At 41.1% G+C, this 20,112-nt stretch overlaps 1 protein-coding gene across 3 annotated transcripts in view; it reads right to left on the minus strand.

The window, feature by feature from the left end:
- The window catches only part of LOC124256177 (mucin-19-like), a 71,381-nt gene that overhangs the window by 43,500 nt on the left and 7,769 nt on the right, over positions 1-20,112 (minus strand). For 2 of the 3 annotated variants that reach the window (XM_046690138.1, XM_046690136.1), the window contains 14 exons: positions 19,919-19,985; positions 19,185-19,303; positions 18,151-18,226; positions 17,362-17,495; positions 15,365-15,437; positions 14,390-14,511; positions 12,971-13,046; positions 10,927-11,045; positions 8,670-8,745; positions 7,923-8,050; positions 7,037-7,109; positions 3,303-3,424; positions 1,948-2,017; positions 1-25 (listed from right to left, as the gene is read on the minus strand). The exon at positions 1-25 is cut by the window's left edge and continues 79 nt beyond it. In XM_046690138.1, coding sequence (XP_046546094.1) covers positions 1-25; positions 1,948-2,017; positions 3,303-3,424; positions 7,037-7,109; positions 7,923-8,050; positions 8,670-8,745; positions 10,927-11,045; positions 12,971-13,046; positions 14,390-14,511; positions 15,365-15,437; positions 17,362-17,495; positions 18,151-18,226; positions 19,185-19,303; positions 19,919-19,985 — 1,280 coding nt within the window. The remainder of the gene's footprint in view (positions 26-1,947; positions 2,018-3,302; positions 3,425-7,036; positions 7,110-7,922; positions 8,051-8,669; positions 8,746-10,926; positions 11,046-12,970; positions 13,047-14,389; positions 14,512-15,364; positions 15,438-17,361; positions 17,496-18,150; positions 18,227-19,184; positions 19,304-19,918; positions 19,986-20,112) is intronic. The other variant, XM_046690139.1, reaches the window with a different exon arrangement.

Consider the following 20,112-nt stretch of genomic DNA (forward strand, 5'->3'; position numbering starts at 1 on the left):
ACAATCCAGGAAGTCTGCCTTAGCCCTGGAACAAAAATACCGAGTTTGCTGATCAGCTGATCAATGTCAATAGGAAAGCAAACACTCGTTTAGAACTCATGGAATGAACCCAGTTTTGCTAACAGCCAGGCTGTGTAGTGTGTAGTGTATAGTGTCAGAGGTGATCTAAAGAGTTCAAACATAATTCTATTCATGTCGGGCCATCTTAATAAAATGGTTTAGAATTTGGAAATAGTTTACATGAAAAGTGATCAATAGGCGATTGCTTTTCCATGCCTTATATACTGAGTCAAAAAAGAAACTTCACATTCTTTCTTCATGGCACTATAAAAGAACAAGAGATGGTAAGATGGTTAATTGTTATTATTTCATTGCTGAGATCTGTGTGATGTACTCGATACACTGACAGTGCCATAATCAGTTCCATTAGGCTACACCACCGTTCCAAAACATGGGTATACAGAATGTCAAGTCACAAGAATAAAAATGCGAAATTTCTCCGTTCAATATCGTGTATGGCCGCCCCGCGCATTCACCACTGCCAAACACCGTCTCCTCATCGACTGCCTGATGCTTGTGAACACGTGGTTGGGGATTCTGCGCCATTGCTCTTGCAAAGCAGCGCCAAGTTCCTGCAAATTCTGAGGCTGGTTCCTAAGACCACGAAGCCTTCTCTCAAGTGCATCACAAACGTGCTGTATTGGATTAATTATAAGGTCAGGGGACCTCGATGGCCAGTCCATGACGTTGATTCCAGCGTTTTGGAGGAAATTTCGTGTCAACATCGCGGTATGCGGCCGAGCATTATCATGCTGGAACTGTAGACCTGGGCCATGAGCCGCCATGAAAGGAACGAGTTCAGGGCTGAGCACCTGGTCGCGGTAAGCAGCAGCTGTGAGGTTTCCACGGATGACCAAAAGTCGGGAACGGTTGTTCCCACAGAAAGCACCCCACACCATGCAATTTCCGCCCCCGAATCTGTCGACTTCCTGTACACAACATTGGTCATACCGTTCACGACGTCGTCTCCAGACTATATGCCTGCCGTCCGCGAATCTGAGGGTAAAGCTGGATTCATCGCTAAAGACGACTCGATTCCAGTCTCTCTGGGTCTATCTGAGGTGACGTTGGGCCTACAGCAGACGTTGACGTTGATGAAACGGCGTCAATAATGGCCCACGATATGGACGTCGAGAATGGAGATTGGCAGCCCGCAAACCGATTTCGAATGGTCTGTGAGGACAGTCGACCTCTAAACATCTCAGCCCTGTTTCATGGGTGACGTAGGACGATTTGACGATTTGACGGTCTTCTGCTTGTGATGTCACACGTGGACGACCCGACCTTGGGCGATCAGAAGTGGTGTAGTTTGGTGTAGACGACCTCGCAAGTCATACACAGTACGACGGCTGCATCCCATTCCTCTTGCGACGTCAATAACTGATCTTCCCGCTTGCAACATGCCAACGGCACGTTCACGTTGCACATGTGACAATCGTGGCATTTCAAGTACCGTTAGAACTGTGGTTTTAAAGTGTTTTTTCAATGCTTGAGGCCAATGCAAACACGTGCATATGAAGAAAACTTCGATGCAAAGATCACGTGATCGACTGCACGTGCAAAACCTGATTTGGCACTAACATCATTTGCACGACGAATGGATGGGTTTGAGTGGGTTTTGTTAACGTTTTTCTAGAGTCGAAAGATAGGGATCCCATTTCGGATACATAGATGTATCATCAGAGAAAAATTATTCATTATTTTTCAAATTACATTTTGTGAAGTTTCTTTTTTGACTCAGTATATATCATACATGAGGTAAATACTGTTTCAATACATGTATATGACATTTACAATCCGGAAACGCGTGAGGGTAGTAATCTGTATATTCTATAATGACATCCTTAAAAGTATCTATTTGTAAATTAGATATCAAATTCTGTTTACCCGCAAATGTTTCCCGGAACCGTGTGGTCTGCTTTGACGTAGTCGACCTCACACTGGCATGTGTCGGTAACTGAAATAAAACATATTTTACACACTGTGCATTATCATCACGCATTGAGCATAGTAAGTGTTGGTTCTACTTCCATCTATATCTTGTCGTGGTTCAGTGTTAGGACCATTACTGATCGTACACTTAGCTTCTACTTCCATCTATCTCTTGTCGGGGTTCAGTGTTAGGACCATTACTGATCGTACACTTAGCTTCTACTTCCATCTATCTCTTGTCGGGGTTCAGTGGTAGGACCATTACTGATCGTACACTTAGCTTCTACTTCCATCTATCTCTTGTCGGGGTTCAGTGGTAGGACCATTACTGATCGTACACTTAGCTTCTACTTCCATCTATCTCTTGTCGGGGTTCAGTGTTAGGACCATTACTGATCGTACACTTAGCTTCTACTTCCATCTATCTCTTGTCGGGGTTCAGTGTTAGGACCATTACTGATCGTACACTTAGCTTCTACTTCCATCTATATCTTGTCGGGGTTCAGTGGTAGGACCATTACTGATCGTACACTTAGCTTCTACTTCCATCTATATCTTGTCGGGGTTCAGTGTTAGGACCATTACTGATCGTACACTTAGCTTCTACTTCCATCTATCTCTTGTCGGGGTTCAGTGTTAGGACCATTACTGATCGTACACTTAGCTTCTACTTCCATCTATATCTTGTCGGGGTTCAGTGTTAGGACCATTACTGATCGTACACTTAGCTTCTACTTCCATCTATATCTTGTCGGGGTTCAGTGTTAGGACCATTACTGATCGTACACTTAGCTTCTACTTCCATCTATCTCTTGTCATGGTTCGGTGTTAGGACCATTACTGATCGTACACTTAGCTTCTACTTCAGGACCATTACTGATCTCTATCTCTTGTCGTCGTGGTTCAGTGTTAGGACCATTACTGATCGTACACTTAGCTTCTACTTCCATCTATCTCTTGTCATGGTTCGGTGTTAGGACCATTACTGATCCTACACTTAGCTTCTACTTCCATCTATCTCTTGTCATGGTTCAGTGTTAGGACCATTACTGATCGTACACTTAGCTTCTACTTCCATCTATCTCTTGTCATGGTTCGGTGTTAGGACCATCACTGATCGTACACTTAGCTTCTACTTCCATCTATCTCTTGTCGGGGTTCAGTGGTAGGACCATTTCTGATCGTACACTAACGTTCTACTTCCATCTATCTCTTGTCATGGTTCGGTGTTAGGACCATTACTGATCGTACACTTAGGTTTGTGATTTCTGTCACCAGCAGTAATACAATACGCATCAGACCATACTTACGGCAGCTAGTGATGCCCGTCATGGTGGTCTCCGCTATTGTTGCGAGATCTGAAGGCTTTGTAGTACCATCACAAGAAACATCTGTCTTGCCTTCCAAGCATTTGACGAGGGTTTTACTTGCGCTGTAGCAGTATGCAAATATAAACATCCAGTAGTTATTTACATAGGTTTTGGCGTACTATATCTTGCAAGGAACAATTCCACTGTATTTTAGAGGGAGCTGAGAAAGATTTCAAAGCTAAAATCCCATACGAATGATATCACAAAAGAAAGATGGTACGCTCATTTTTATGAACTTTTCAATAGGAGAGATATAACTGAACCAGATGTACTGCTCAATTTAGACCAATCTGTAGAAATGAGTGAAGTTGATAAGGAAATACTTGAATCCATTATTACTGAAGAAGAAATTCACAAAGCTATACAGCAAATGAGAAATGGTAAATCTCCAGGAATTGATAACGTCCTTATAGAAATGATTAAAACAAGCGAATCTAAAATAATGCCTTTTTAGTGACAATGTTAAATAAAATATAATTAAATGGTTGTTTTCCACAAGTGTGGAGTAAGCAATTATAGTTCCTCTGCACAAAAAAGGTGATGTAAATATTCCCGATAATTACCGAGGGATATCTTTACTCAGCTCACTCGGGAAAATATATACTAGTGTTTTAAATGAAAGACTAACAATATTGGCAAATATTATGGATAAAGTTTCTGAAACTCAAGCTGGTTTTCTGAAGGGCTATTCAGTTGTTGACCATATCATCACATTGTATGCTACCATCGAGAAAAACCTATGTAGAAGAAGGGAAAAATATACGTTGCTTTCATTGATTTTAAACATGCTTTTGATTTTGTAAATAGAGATAAACTCTGGAAATAACTCTCATCATACGACGTAAAAGGCAAAATGTTACAAGCTCTTATGAGCACATACAGTGAAATCGTGTGTCAGAGTACAATCCGAGCTAACGGAACATTTTAATTGTCCATTTGGTTTACGTCAGGGTTGTATGTTGAGTCCAATGTTATTCTCATTGTTTTTAAATGAACTTTCTGTAGAAATCACAAATTATGGTAAGCATGGGGTCCAATTGTTTCCAGATGTACTTGAAATTCTAATGTTCTTGTTTGCGGATGATGTAATTCTTGTGTCAGACACTATTGGAGGTCTTCAGTGCCAGCTAGACACTTTATAATCGTATGCAGATAAGTGGGGATTAACTGTCAATTTAGATAAATCTAAAGTTCTTGTTTTTAGGAGAGGTGGGAAATTAGCGGTTAAGGAAAACTGGCTTTATAATGGGAGAAACATTGAAACGGTAAACAGCTACAAATATCGGGTTTTGTGTTCACGTGTAATTGTAGCCTTAGACAAGCGGTCTCAGAACTTGCGGTTTGTAGTTAGAAGGCTTTAATGGAATTAAACTATAAACTTAAGGAAATTAGGACCAATACCTTTGGAAGAAGTACAAGTACAAGAAGTACAAGTATATTGGCTGAATTTGGCTGTCAAATATACTCATGCCAATAATGGTTGTCACCCCCTTCAATTTGTTTTATTGGAGAGGGGGTGTGTGTGTGTGTGGGGGGGGGGGGTGGTGAGGGTGGTGACAACCATTATTGGCATGAGTATATTTGACAGCCAAATTCAGCCAATATACTTGTAGAAGTTTGGGGGGTTAAAATATACGATAGCATTCAAAAAGTTCGAAAGATGAAATCTTGGCTAAAGTTAATGGCAATGCATGATAGACGAATTCCGAAAAAGGCATACAATATGTTATACTACCTAGATACTGCTGGGTACCACACATGGGCGTCTGAAATCCGCCATATACTTTGCTCACACGGCTTTGGATTTGTCTGGTGATCACAAGCTGTCGGTGATCCGTGCGCTTTTATTCACATTTTAAAGAACGCTTGATTAATATGTTTTACCAAAATTGGACATCTACTCTTGAAAACAGTTCACGTTATACGTTTTATGCAAAATATAAGAGTCTTCTTGAGCCTGAGGGGTATATGTCTTCAAATTTGGAATATATATTCCGTACAGTATTGATCAAATTCAGAGCTGGTGTCTTACGTTTAAAGAATAACGTAGGTAGGTGGCAAAATATTGACGTATCTCAAAGAAATTGTCCTGCATGTAAAGTAGAATAATGATATAGAAGATGAATATTACTTCTTCTTTTTTTTCTCATCACCACACACAGAAAGATCCTCAGCATCCACTCTGCCAAACATTCAACATGGACAAATCTCGACAGATAGAAAGGTCCTGTCGACCACCTCTGCCTCTCATTGAGCTTGGTCTCGTCACCACAGACAGAAAGATCCTCAGCATCCACTCTGCCAAACATTCAACATGGACAAATCTCGACAGATAGAAAGGTCCTGTCCACCATCCCTGCCTGTCATTGAGCTTGGTCTCCTCACCACACACAGAAAGATCCTCAGCATCCACTCTGCCAAACATTCAACATGGACAAATCTCGACAGATAGAAAGGTCCTGTCGACCACCTCTGCCTCTCATTGAGCTTGGTCTCGTCACCACAGACAGAAAGATCCTCAGCATCCACTCTGCCAAACATTCAACATGGACAAATCTCGACAGATAGAAAGGTCCTGTCCACCATCCCTGCCTGTCATTGAGCTTGGTCTCCTCACCACACACAGAAAGATCCTCAGCATCCACTCTGCCAAACATTCAACATGGACAAATCCCGACAGATAGGAAGGTCCTGTCGACCATCTCTGCCTCTCAAATGAGCGTGGTCTCATCACCACACACAGAAAGATCCTCAGCATCCACTCTGCCAAACATTCAACATGATCAGGTCTCAGCATCCCGGGTCCTCCTCACATTTTCTGGCCAAACATTCAACGTTAACATGTTCAACCAAACAGCCAGATCCTCCAAACCCTCTGCCCAATATTCAACATGACATTACTCAACATATGTTATTGCCCATACGGGTGAAGAGATCCCGTGTAATATATTTTTTATATTTGCACACTGTGCAATTTAGTGATTCTTGACGTTGATTGGTTGATCGTATCTTTCTACATTTTCATTGGATGCCGGAAATACTTTCACACCACTACGTTCATTAATAATATTTCATTGATTCATTGATGTATTGACCGTGCTGTAGTCGCACTGATTCTAGATATTATAATAGAAAAAAAACACATACAGGATTTAGATTTTGATGCTAAATTAATGCTCTATTTCATACTTCACTAACAATATGGCGTCGCTTACTTAACTTAATAATAAATGTATAAAATTGTTAAAACCATCTGCTTCTTTTGTAAACAAACATGGCTACCCAGTTAATTCCAATCAAAGTCAATGACCTGGTCAAGGTGGACGGAGACATTACTGGACGTGTGACGAGATTAATACAACCACAACAATTCCTTTAACGTGTATGTGATAACACTGAATGTGGTGAAATGGAAGTCGCAAGGTGTTGACTAAATGTGTTTTCGGAAACGATATCGAGCGAGTCCCTCGTGAAATTAATGTTCAAGTCAACATTAATTTCACTCGGGACATATTTCCCGTAATCACTCGTACCTCATGGGTTATTCTCTAAAGATCCGCCACGACTCTCTATCAAGTATTATAATATGGACAGGCCTTGACAACTGGCAAACTCTCAACCCTCACTGCTCAACATTCAACAGTAACAACTCCCAACACCAGAAAGGTACTCACGTGCATTTGTCTGCATCCTGAGTCCTAGTAGCCTTGATGTAGTCAATCTCACACTGACACGTGTCTGTCACAGCTGTGGAAAAATACGACAAAACCATTTCCTGCATTCCATAATTTGATTTCCACACATCTCAGCTAAATCTCTTCTAAAATGATCTTGGTCGGCTTTGAACTGAACCATCTGATCAATGGACTACATTCATATCCATGGAGGCGTCTTGAATCGTTTAGCTGCGTGCGCAAATGTTTCAGTTCTACATCTTATGCGTACCTGCACTTTAATACAGATCTTTCTTAGTACTGAGTATACGTGTGAAGATCCGCGTTATAATTGGTCCTCAGGAACCCATGATAGTCGCAAGATTGGGTGGTAAAGGTCATTAATGTGTGGTTGATGGAAATCATATCCCAGATGTGAATAACATCTATGCTCATGATATCGATCACTGGGACGTCTGGTCCAGACATTGTAATTTACAGACCACAGACACATAGCTGGGAAATTGCTGAGTGGGGCGTTTAACAATAAACAAGGCAAAAAGAAACGGTAATGAGTATCATAAACAAACAAATAAATAAAGGCTTTAGGCTCACTATATAGAGATTCTATTTATCATCAAAAATCACTCTTCGTTAGTTTTCAGTGAAAATGTACATCTCTGAACACGGTACTGCCATTAGAGTTGCTATGCAGCGATGTCATCGCATTGTGACATCATCAGGTTTTTGACGTCATAACATTGTCAGTCATGTATTTGATGACGTCAGGACATTGTACAAAACCCACTGTTTAGACGATATCCCATAGGAGATATCGTTTGATTTCACACAAGCAATATCTCCTGTGTAACACAGTTTTGGTTGATAAACGGAATAGGATATTTACTGCAGCCAGGGTTAGGTGTGGCCTTGAAATCGGTTTCAGCTGTCCCCGCCAAGGTGGGCACTGTATTGGTGCTGACGCAGCCCTCCGCTGTTTTCGACCGCAGACACACCAGATATACCGCCAGAGCCCTTAACAAACGTAGGTACATAATCATACAACGTATACAAAGTGAGTGAGTGGGTGAGTTTAGTTTTACGCCGCACTCAGCAATATTCCAGCTATATAGCAGCGGTCTGTAAATAATCGAGTCTGGACCAGACAATCGACTGATCAACATCATGAGCATCGATCTGTGCATTTGGGAACCGATGACATGTGTCAACCAAGTCAGCGAGTCTGATCACTCAATCCTGTTGGTCGCCTCTTACGACAAGTATGGGTTACTGAAGACCAATTCTAACCGATATCTTCATGGTGTTGATCACTGGATTGTCTGGTCCTGATTTGATTATTTACAGACCGCCGCCATGCAGCTGGAATATTGCTGTGTGTGACGTTATGGCAACAACAACGAATAAAAAACAAAACAAAACTTCGTGTGGCTTACGCCCTACACAGCATTCAATTAACTGAAGTGTTTCCCTGAAGTGTTTCGTATATAATTCTGTTCTGCAGAGCTCACAAGGCGCTGCTGAATTAGCTGATGACAACAAAGGACAATGACTTTGATGGCTCCACTGCTGAATGCGGCGTTCAACAACAACCAGCCAATCCAACCTGATTACAATTACCCGACTTAATACTTACGTGCACTTCTTGGTATTAGTGTCGATGGGGGCTTTGGCGTACACAAGCTCGCAGGCCGTACATGTGTCCGTTGGTGCTTAAAAAGAAAATGAATACATTTACTACAGGGCTCATAATCTTCAGTCACAAATACCATCGGAACAAAATCTGTCACACAAATGTAATTAATCTCATAAAAAATCAATAATGTGTTCATTTATACAGCGCTAAACTCCACACTAGGTAGCACAGCCCAATACTACCCCGAATAACCCAAGCTGTCTGTTAGGCGCGAGAAGGTTATAGTCACATCACCACCGGGTACCCTTTTTTCTGCTGGGTGAACACAGGGAATTTTTAATAAGGTGAGACCACATGTATCACAATGTATCACAATGTACCACAATGCAATGTAATTTATGTACCATAATTGAGGTAAGACTATAATAAAATACTTGTTTGTCTGTCTGTATCACATGTGTTTCGTTGTGGGGCAGGACTGAAGTTCTTGAAGTCAAACTGCCAAACGTGGTCACCCATCCAAGACCCTTCCGCACTCATCGTTGCTTAACTTATTCTATAAGCTCTATGCACAAGACCACACGCCACCACATCCAACCATCTTTTTGCCACTCATATATTTTAGAGCACTCTAAATTAACGAGTGAAGATGTTTAAGCCACTTGTAGCAGCATGGTGGGAGATAGAAAGAAATAGGGAACCGAACACGGGAATCGAGTCATAATCTACAATGATACTAAGTTTCTCGAAATAATTCTTTTCTCATCTTCTATTTAAGATAATATATTTTTTACTTTAAATATCTTCTTTATGTTTATAAAAATGTTTTACATTTTTATTGCTTGGGAAATAAGATGGTTTTATATAGCGACATGTATACACGGTTTTAAGGTGTTAGCCAAATGAGTGAGTGAGTGAGTTTAGTTTTACGCCACACTCAGCAATATTCCAGCTATATGGCGGCGGTCTGTAAATAATCGAGTCTGGACCAGACAATCCAGTGATCAACAACATGAGCATCGATCTACGCAATTGGGATACGATGACATGTGCCAACCAAGTCAGCGAGCCTGACCACCCGAACCCTTCAGTAGCCTCTTGCGACAAGCATGGGTTACTGAAGATCAATTCTAACCCGGATCTACACGATTAGTTAGCCGAATGAGATATCATAAAAAAGTTTAATAAGCACATGCCACAGACAGGGCAGGGTGACTGGAGGTACTATCTTATTGGTACGTGGTCATTCGATGAAACTATCGGTGAAAATGATACAAAGGAATGAGTGAGTGAGCTTTTAGCAATATTCCAGCATTTCACGGAGGGGGACACCAGAAATGGGCTTCACACATTGTACCCATGTGGGGAATCGAACTCTGTCTTTCAGCGTGACGAGCGGATGCTGCAACCATTAGACTACCTCACCACCAGACACAAAGGAGGAAGGTACACTGAGTAACTATGGTTTACGCCACTTTCAGCATTATTCCAGCAAAGAGAAATTGGCTTCACTCATTGTATAGCCCGTTTGCCTCAAAAGCGGACCGATGAATTGCAGTATCGAAAACATCAGACCAACTCTGTAAGTTTTTGTAGTATTTTATGTTCTGAAAATAAAAAAGTTGTTTAACAAACTATCATTATAATTTTAACACAGTTCACTATTTGTTATGAGGGAGGAGTGCACAGAGAGGAACAGCCAGGTGAACGCGAAGCACGAGCACAAGTGCCGACAAAGTTATTGATTCATTAACCTGTGCTGTGCCGTCTCCATCCTTTCGCGCAGACCTGGCTGTTCCTCTTTTTGCACTCCACCCTTGTAACCAATAGTGACACTCCACACCAGAAATGGGCTTCACACATTGTACCCATGTGGGGATTCGAACCACGAGCCAACGCTTTAACCACTAGGCTACCCCACCGTGTGAAATGTGTAAATATTTAATGATAGTTCCTTAAACAACTTTTTTTATTTTAGGACATCAATTCTGCAAAGAACTCACAGAGTTGGTCTGATGTTTGGATTATGATCAGCATTTCATTGAGTATCATATGTTTATTACTTTTCGAGTTAGATTGCAATTCATCGGTCCGCTTTTGAGCCAAACGGACTATAGTCGTTGATAGGAATCGAAACAGGATTTTCGGGATGACGACGCTTAAGCACAGGGTTGCTTCCCCGGCCCTGAAAGATGAAAGGGCATACATCGGTGACAAAATGTTAAGAGATTGTGCTCCAAACTGTAAAGTAACTTACAGCAACTGCCAAGTTTGGTGTCTGCTGCTGTTGCCAAGGCAATAGGCGTGGATGCACTGTTACAGCTTGAATCTGTAGCTGCTTTGCCCTTGAGACAAGACACGAGAGCCATTTCAGCACTGAAAGAGAATGAAATAAAATTTGGTGGACTTACTAGCGATTGAGTGGATCGAAATATACGCCTCTTTTAGCAATATTCCACCAATATCAACGAATATGAAACCTATGTAATCGATAATATCGTAAATGAACACTTGTGATAACAAATCATTTTCAATTTTACTCAGAAATTAAGCATATTCAGGTCTTTCATGGACTGCTCCTAAAGTTTGGTCAGGACGGTGTTCTGTTGGTAATCGAATCTTTAATATGTCACCAGTCACCACTGACGTAAAATGTGGTGATTTGTTTCATATTTTTAGTCAATTTTGCTGAAAGCTACTTCTCCGATATGTATCGATAATCGACCGATATTCATTTAACGATGATCGATCTGCATGATCTATATTGATAGCCAGCCCTAACGACATGGTACAAATATGGAAAATCGAACCTGGACCTTCGGCGTGAAGAGAGAACGCTTTCACCACTAGGCTACTGCACACACCAACGACATTAAGAGCCGCATAACGCACGAATGACATATATAAAGACATCGCATGCATGTATGCATTAAAACACACGCCTTGTGGACAGATGCCAGAGGTTATATCTCCAGGAATACGGTTTTGTTCATCCGACGATTGAAGGGTGCGGTGGGGTAGTCTAGTGGTTAAAGCGTTCGCTCGTAACGCCCAACACCCGGGTTCGATTCTCCACATGGGTACAATGTGTGAGGCCCATTTCTGGTGCCCCCGATGAGATATTGCTAGAATATTGCTAAAAGCGGCGTAAATACAGTCGTGTACCGGTAGATCGTGAATATTCACTGAACGATAGCAAAGGTTTTTATTCTGTACCGACAAAAACGAAAAACTTATCATGCTTACTCCTCGTTTAAAGACACATCCCATACTTTGTCAGTAAAATATCGGATAATGAATCGTAATTGGCGTTTCAAGTTTACAACTAAAATTGCCGCAATGAACATGAGTACACAGACAGTTCGGACATCTTTACCGTCAAGAGGTTTCCATGCGATTCCACGTGAATATGTGTTTCGTGAATCGCATCGGATCGTTATCGGATCGTTATCTACGTATCGCGATCGTGTCGTGACGTACCTATCACGTTAGGTATCCTGTCGTGACATACGTATCGTGACCTACGTATCACGTAAGGTATCATGTCGTGACATACGTATCGTGACCTACGTATCACGTTAGGTATCATGTCGTGACATACGTATCGTGACCTACGTATCACGATAAGTATTTTATCATGACTTACGTATCATGTCATAACCTATGTATCGTGACCTACCTATCACGTTAGGTATCATGCCGTGACATACAAAAACATTTACATTTCGTGACCTACGTATCACGTTAGGTATCATGTCGTAACATACGTATCGTGACCTACGTATCACGATTATCGTATAATGACTTACGTATCATGTCATAACCTATGTATCGTGACTTACGTATCATGCTAGGTATCATGCCGTGACATACAAACACATTTACGTATCGTGACCTACGTATCATAAACGTATGTCATGACCTTTTGTGATTCGTATCTCGTGATCTTGGCCTTAATCTATGATGGATAAGCTTAGGTCATGTTTGTCATTTTAAGTTAATTTTAAAACAAGTTGAGACTGACATGCGAAACAAAATGCCACCGTCTTTGTCGGCAATGTGGAATTTTAAGGCAATACGGGTTTGTACTCTAATGGTTCTAACTAGACAATAACCTCGGCACTTTTGACATTTGTACATTTAAACGTGATTATTTCTCGTGAGGAAATGAATTCAAATTTTAAGTTAATTTTAAAACAAGTTGATAAAATGCTTGAATGCACAATACGGGTTTGTACAAATACCACCCTTACTTTTGAGATTATTTCAGTTCTGTGATGGGTCAAAACATAGGGTCTTACTTGCACTGCTCGGTAGGCGATGAGTAGGGCATCTTGACGTAGGCAACTTCACAGCCGCACGTTTTGTCTGCGATGGCTGTAAATTGGCAAAAACAATGTATAACAATTACTTAAATATTAAAAATATATAGATTACAATAATGGCTATTTATAAAGCACCTGTTTCTACGCACATGTGCATGTTCAAAGCGCTAACGCATTATTATCCCGGATAACCCAAGCTGCCTGTAACGCGCTGGAAGACTAACAGTCATATCACTTATCCCACCAGGTACCCATTCACTGCTGGGTGAACAGAAACAATTCATGAACAAACTCATTTGCCTAAGGTGAGATCACATGTCTCGTGTGCTTCGTTTTGGGGCGGGACTGAAGTCGGGGCGCGTCGGGCGATCTGGCTAAGGCGTCAGGCTAGTGATCCAGCGAGCTTGAGGTGCCGGGATCGAGCCCACCTGTGACCGGGTGTAAAAACCTTGGAGTCAACTTTGCGTGCAGACTCTTTCAGTGTTGTCACAACCCCTAGTGTACAGTACACAACCCTGTGCACTTAAAAGAACCCACGAATCCGTTGGTATATGACCAGATGGTGGCCACATGAATACGAGCAAACACCTAGTTGCGGGTACAGCAACGTGCAGTAAACTTGGACAGGGTACTGTAACTATGAGTCCACCCAGCTGTAAGTGGGTACCTCGTTAGGATGAGAAAGCCACAATAACTCTGTATGCCTAGTGGCTGCAAGAGTTGTATACTCCCCAGGGAGTTGAGATAATAGTAGAATAATAACAGAAACTCTGTGGAGTCAAGCTCATGATCACCCATCCAGTGACTGTCTGCGACCAATGTTGCTTAACTTCAACGGATTTGTGACCTGGGCCACGCATCACCATCCAACACAAGAAAATCCAGTGCGATTCCACTAATCCCCCCAACCTGTAACGTTGTCAATGCCACTTTATTGGAATAACATATTTCCTTCTGTTACATTTCAAATAACCTGACACAATACCTGCTGCGAAAGATTTAGTAAATGAAGATAGTAAACAACGAAACACGTCACTCTTCCGAACATAAACAACGATGAGTGAGCGAGTGTAGTTTTATGCCGCAATATTCAAGCTATATGGCGGCGGTCTGTAAATATTAGAAACTGGACTAGACAATCCGGTGATCCAAACCATGAGCATCGATATGCGCCATTGGGATACGATGACATGTGTCAACCAAGCCAGCGAGCCTGACCACCCGATCCCATTAGTCGCCTCTAACTCACCGCATTCAGACAAACGTATGCTTTATTCCGCTGTTTTCGTGAAATATACTCATCTAGGAGTCTAACACCACACTCGGGTGTTAGATTACCGCATGTTATTTTCAGCTATTGTCGCGATGGAAAATAGGCATAATGGGTCTACTCACCGCACGTAGATGTAAGGGTGCCGTATTTTGTCTCTGCAGTGGTGCCGAGAGCTGTTACAATCGTCCCAGCGCAGCCAGTATCAGTCTTTGTCTTCAGGCATTCCACGAATATCCCAAGTGCTCTGTACAAAAAGGTCGTATATGTATTTATATTTATTCTCTTCGTAATATGTGGTTTCTGATCTGGGCGAATAAACCTGTTTTGCGCTCGCTTTGAATAGTCCGATAATGCAAGAAACATTGTCGTGTTTTGGGGCGAAAATGAACAGGAACTCAAAATTTAATATCATGATTTAGTTACACATGTTATATTTGGAATACTCTTTCTCTGTAAAGTACAGTTTCTAGTACTTTTGTTTGGTTGAGTCTCACCAAAGCCAGCCGTCTAACCCGCTTAGCCAGCGCAGCTTCCGCGAAAATGGAAGTCGGACAACTGGTAGTCTAGATCACGGACTCTCTGTACCTCTCTGATAAGTATGTGCTATGCTGGAGATTAGGTACCTGACTCTGAGAGGGTGGGGTCGAAACCCGGGTGGGACTCAACCCAACAAAAGTACTAGATCTGTACTCTATTGAGAAAGTGTAATCCTAAATATAACATGTGTTACATTTGACCACTTTCTAAATGACATGACAGAGTTAGTGAATGAAATGTTATTAGTTTTAAGACACGTCTTCTTGAACGATGTGTTAATCATTCACGATATTCTTTAAGGTTGGTTGGCTGGTTTGTTGTTTAACGGTAAATGATCGAGTCTGGATCGGACAATCCAGTGATCAACATCATGAGCATCGATCTACGCAATTGGGATACGATGACATGTGTCAACCAAGTCAGCGAGCCTGACCACCCGAACCCTTTAGTCGCCTCTTGCGACAAGCATGGGTTACTGAAGATCAATTCTAACCCGGATCTTCACGGGCACAGACCGGCTACAGCACTAGTTGACTTGTTCTACAAAAGGATTTACACACGTGCAGTGGTTAGCGTCGGATGATATATCGGCCTTGGCGTAGTTAGCCTCACACGTGCAGGTGTCCGTCAGGTCTGGAGGGATGAAAGGACATGAACTAAAATTTAAGACAGTAGTTATCTCTGAATACAAACTGAGTACTTATATACTCTTAACATGGTAGGGGAACTTCATTTTTAACTTACGATTGAAAAAAATGGGTAATTGGTTGATATGACAATAATGAATGTTTTGAGAGCGCATCACCACTTGCACTTTCTCGTGACCATAGTTGTTTGTAAAGTAATCGTTCTTGAGAGATGACTGCTGTATGACGTGAAATTTGCATGCGTATGTTTTTCATTTTCAAACAGAAAACGGCTAGAAACAAACACTAACAACTGTGTGATTCAAGATGATTGTCAAAATTAATGATCTACAGTGATTTATCGACCTTCTTGAAAACCGTCAAAATCAAGAATGACACTCCATGCACATGTATGGGGCTACTGCGTTGTGCACGTGCAGCCCATACGCTGTGTTTGGGGATGGTGATAAAGAGAATTGATGGTGCGTTCATAAGATCTGTGTCTTTGAAAAAGTGCGTTAACGCTTATACTTCCTATCCAATACGCACACACAGTACAAATATTGCGGTAATAGAAAAACACACTGACACGAATCTTTAACCTTACTTTGAAGACTGGTGGACAACTCCTGGATTGGTAAATTTGTATGGGTCGATGTAGGACGTGAGATAGGTGAGTGAGTAAGTGGGGGAGTATGGTTTAATGCCGCTTTTAGCAATATTCCAGCAATATCACGGCGGGGGACACCAGAAATTGGCTTCACACATTGTGCCCACGTGGGGAATCGAACCCGGAGACTTGAGATAGGTGTTTAGTTTGGTGTTTGGTATGTGTCAATGTTTGACACATGAGATACCTCTGTCCGCGTAATACATTGTCATAACCGGATATGTATAAATTTAGAATGTTTCTTCGAGCGATATGAGGTTACTGAGAAAACCTGTCAATATCTATCACAACTTTATGAAATGAGACACAATGTTAAACATAATGGAATAAATTAATGTAAATTATGAACGAAATCATGTGCTACTGCAATGCGTATATGCTTTTTAGGGGGGTGGGGGGGGGTGTGTGTTTGCTTTCTGCAATATTGCAGCTATATGACCAGACAATCCAGTGATCAACATCTTGAGTATCGATCTATAATGTGCATATGCACTATTCTCTATAAGGGCCAATGCTTTAATGCGAATGAAAGATTTGACTTGATTCCTTGTGAGATAGATTTGAGGTAGATTTAACTGTGTCCACAAATGTCAGTATGTCCCCATGTAACATGTAGTTGTGTGTATCAATGTTTGACTCCTGTTGTGACGAATTCGTACATGTCGATGTATCAGCCATTTGTCATGAAGTCAGTATTGGTGTTGTCATTCCTGAATACTGTTTACATAAGCGGAATGCTACACAAGCTTTGAGATCCAATGTCTTACGGAAATTCTTATTCTTGCTATCACCCAAATATCATTTTAGAACAAGTTAAGCCTAACCAGGATGACTGACTGACTGACTGACTGACTGACTGATTGGTTGTTTTTAACGCCGCACTCAGCAATATTTCAGCTATAGGGTGGCGGTTTGTAAATAGTTGAGTCAGACAATCCAGTGATCAACCGCATGAGCATCGATCTACTCAATTGGGATACGATGACATGTGTCAATTAAGTCAGCGAGCCTGACCATCTGTTCCTTTCAATCGCCTCTTACGACAAGCATGGGTTACTGAACATCAGTTCTAACCCGGTTGTTCAGGGGCGCTAACACGGATGACCTGGAGAGATGCGGCGTTTCTTAAGCCATGATGCAATTACATGTATTACAGGAAATCCTTGTGATCTGTGTCATCATGTGAACAAGACATGAGAAAGAAAATATAAAAATACACGAAAAAACATCAACTAAAAATCAAAATGCAAATGAAATATACCACAAGTAGTTCCTGCGCTGACGATATCAGCGATGTCGGTGTCGACAGCGGTGGTGGCCAGGGTACTGGCTGTGCCAGTAGTACATGCATCACCTGTCATCCCCTTCAGGCAGGAAACAAGATTCAGTAGAGCTCTGTGGCAATAAAATGTAAACAGTTCAAGTTCTCTGTACGAGTGAGTTTGGTTTTACGCCACTTTTAGCAGTATTCCAGCAATATCACGGCGGGGGACACCAGAAATGGGCTTCACGCATTGTACCCATGTGGGGAATCGAACCCGGGTCTTCGGCGTGACGAGCGAACGCTTTAACCACTAGGCTACCCCACCGCCCCCCTCTGTACGAGTGAAATGGAAACGCGTTGCTTTTACCTAATAATGTTTTTTGACTCTCACTATGATTACTGGCTTGACATGCAAAATTATATATTGTCCTGCACTTGGGGTTACATTTAACATTTTTATTGTCAGGGTGGTCAGTTCAAACAGAACTCTAAATCTGTTTAAAAACACAATATTGACAAAATACATTTTAATCGGGGATCTACTCCAAAGATCAATGTTGCTATTTTTCGTAAAAAGGACAAATTTTATTGGCAATATTCTTGCCATTGTCTTTTTAGAATTTTTCTTTTTTAAAAAGCAATTCAAGCCTAAAAAGCCATGAACGTATGCAACTACTGCTGAGGGCGTCATGGAATGTGTAACTGGTTTGAAAATGAAACTTTCAAATGGACGCAAAGAACATGCATGACCTGGTTCACTTACCGTTGTTGACCTTGTTCACTTACGTGCATTTATCTGCATTTGTGGATATGACAGACTTGGCATACCCCAACTCACAGGAACATGCTGATGTAGCAAAACCTGAAACACACATTGCAATATCATATTTCTGAAGAATTCTATTTATGTATGTTAAAAATGTATTTACACTAAATATACTCATGGAAACGAATAAGGGAACACATGAAAGTACAAGTGATCCTTTATTCTTTTCCAGGTTTTTTCACAAGGTATGTATTGCACTGTGGGTGAAATTCTGGAAATAAATAAAGGAACACTTCTACTTCCATGTGCTCCCTTATTCGTTTCAATGAGTATTTATGATGACGTTTGTTTAATGAACTCTTGACAACTTGGATGAATGAAGACATGTGATGTGATATTTCTTTCATCTTAAAAGTAAGTAAAACCACCTAGGGCATTATGAACAGGATGACAGACTGTCATACTGTTTCCGTATGTACACTATTTGAGAGATGTTTTAGACAGTGTGGCCTTGTATCCACAGATATAGAATAATTATATAACATATGGCATTACCATTAAATTATCACATGTAAACGAAAAAATGACCAAAACATTTTTCTGTCGATTATCTGCCTAACAGATTTATGAGAGGAACAAATGGTGCAAATTATGTGAATTCACGACTGAAAATCAGGGATTACAACATGATTACACCGTGATTACACCATGATTACACCGTGATTACACCGTGATTACACCGGGATTACACCGGGATTACACCGGGATTACACCGTGATTACACCATGATTACACCGTGATTACACCGTGATTACACCGTGATTACACCGTGATTACACCGGGATTACACCGTGATTACACCGTGATTACACCAAGTGTTCTAACGGTAGCATCCGCAACTCACCCGAATCGGAATCATCAATCTTGTTATGCACCATACTGCAGAGGGTACCATTCTAATAATTGCTATGCATCGATCATTATAAAACATATAGTTTGTCAGTTGTTGCTTTGCTTTTTGCTGCATATTTACAATGAGAATATTGTGGCTTACTTGTACACGCAGTCCCAATGGGAGTTTCAATTGCAGTTGCAAGGCTCATGACTGTTTCACCACTCTTGCAAGCAGCTTCTGTTTTGTCTTTCAGGCAGTTTACATAGGTCTTCATAGCACTGCAAACATGACCAGAGACACAACATTAACACTGCGACCAAGATTCAGTTTCATCAGGCTGTTGTCGAGTAATGTGTATTGAGAAGAAAGAATCATTTTGAAACGCTCAAGCATGCTAATTGTTTGATTGGCATTCTAGAATTTGGTGACTAAAAAATGTAACATACAACTTTATGGATGACAACTTCTTATTTATTCCATAGAGCGACGTTTCGATGTAGATCCTTACATCGTTATCCCTATTAGCTTGATAACGATGTAAGGATCTACATCGAATCGTCACTCTATGCACTTTTAGCTTGATAACGATGTAAGAATCTCCATCGAAACGTCACTCTATGCACTTTTAGCTTGACAACGATGTAAGAATCTCCATCGAAACGTCGCTCCAAGTTGAATATTACATTTTACATGCTCAAGCATACCTCTTTCCTAAAACAAAATATTTCAACAAATTTAAAGTTAGCGATAACCCTCTCTGACAGTATTTAAATGCCTAAATCAGCAAAACCATCAATCTGAGCAAAGAGTCAAGCGTCTAAGTCTGGCATACATTATAATTCGATAATTGGATTATCCGAGGTTGAATCACATCATCATTTTAACACATCTACCTGCAGTGATCAGATGAGATGTCAGTTTTCGCATATGTGGCCTCACACGTACAGGTGGTGGTTGTAGCTGGAAGAGATCATTTTGTGACATGAAGTAGTAGTCGTACTTCGGTGTGAACAATTTGTAACACGCAACATAGGAATGTCCTGTTTCAAGACAAGCTAAAAATGAGAAAGAAGTAGCAAATGTTACA

This window comes from Haliotis rubra, unplaced genomic scaffold (assembly GCF_003918875.1).
Source record: "Haliotis rubra isolate DU_JTF1 unplaced genomic scaffold, ASM391887v1 Scf62, whole genome shotgun sequence".
Classification (NCBI taxonomy): domain Eukaryota; kingdom Metazoa; phylum Mollusca; class Gastropoda; order Lepetellida; family Haliotidae; genus Haliotis; species Haliotis rubra.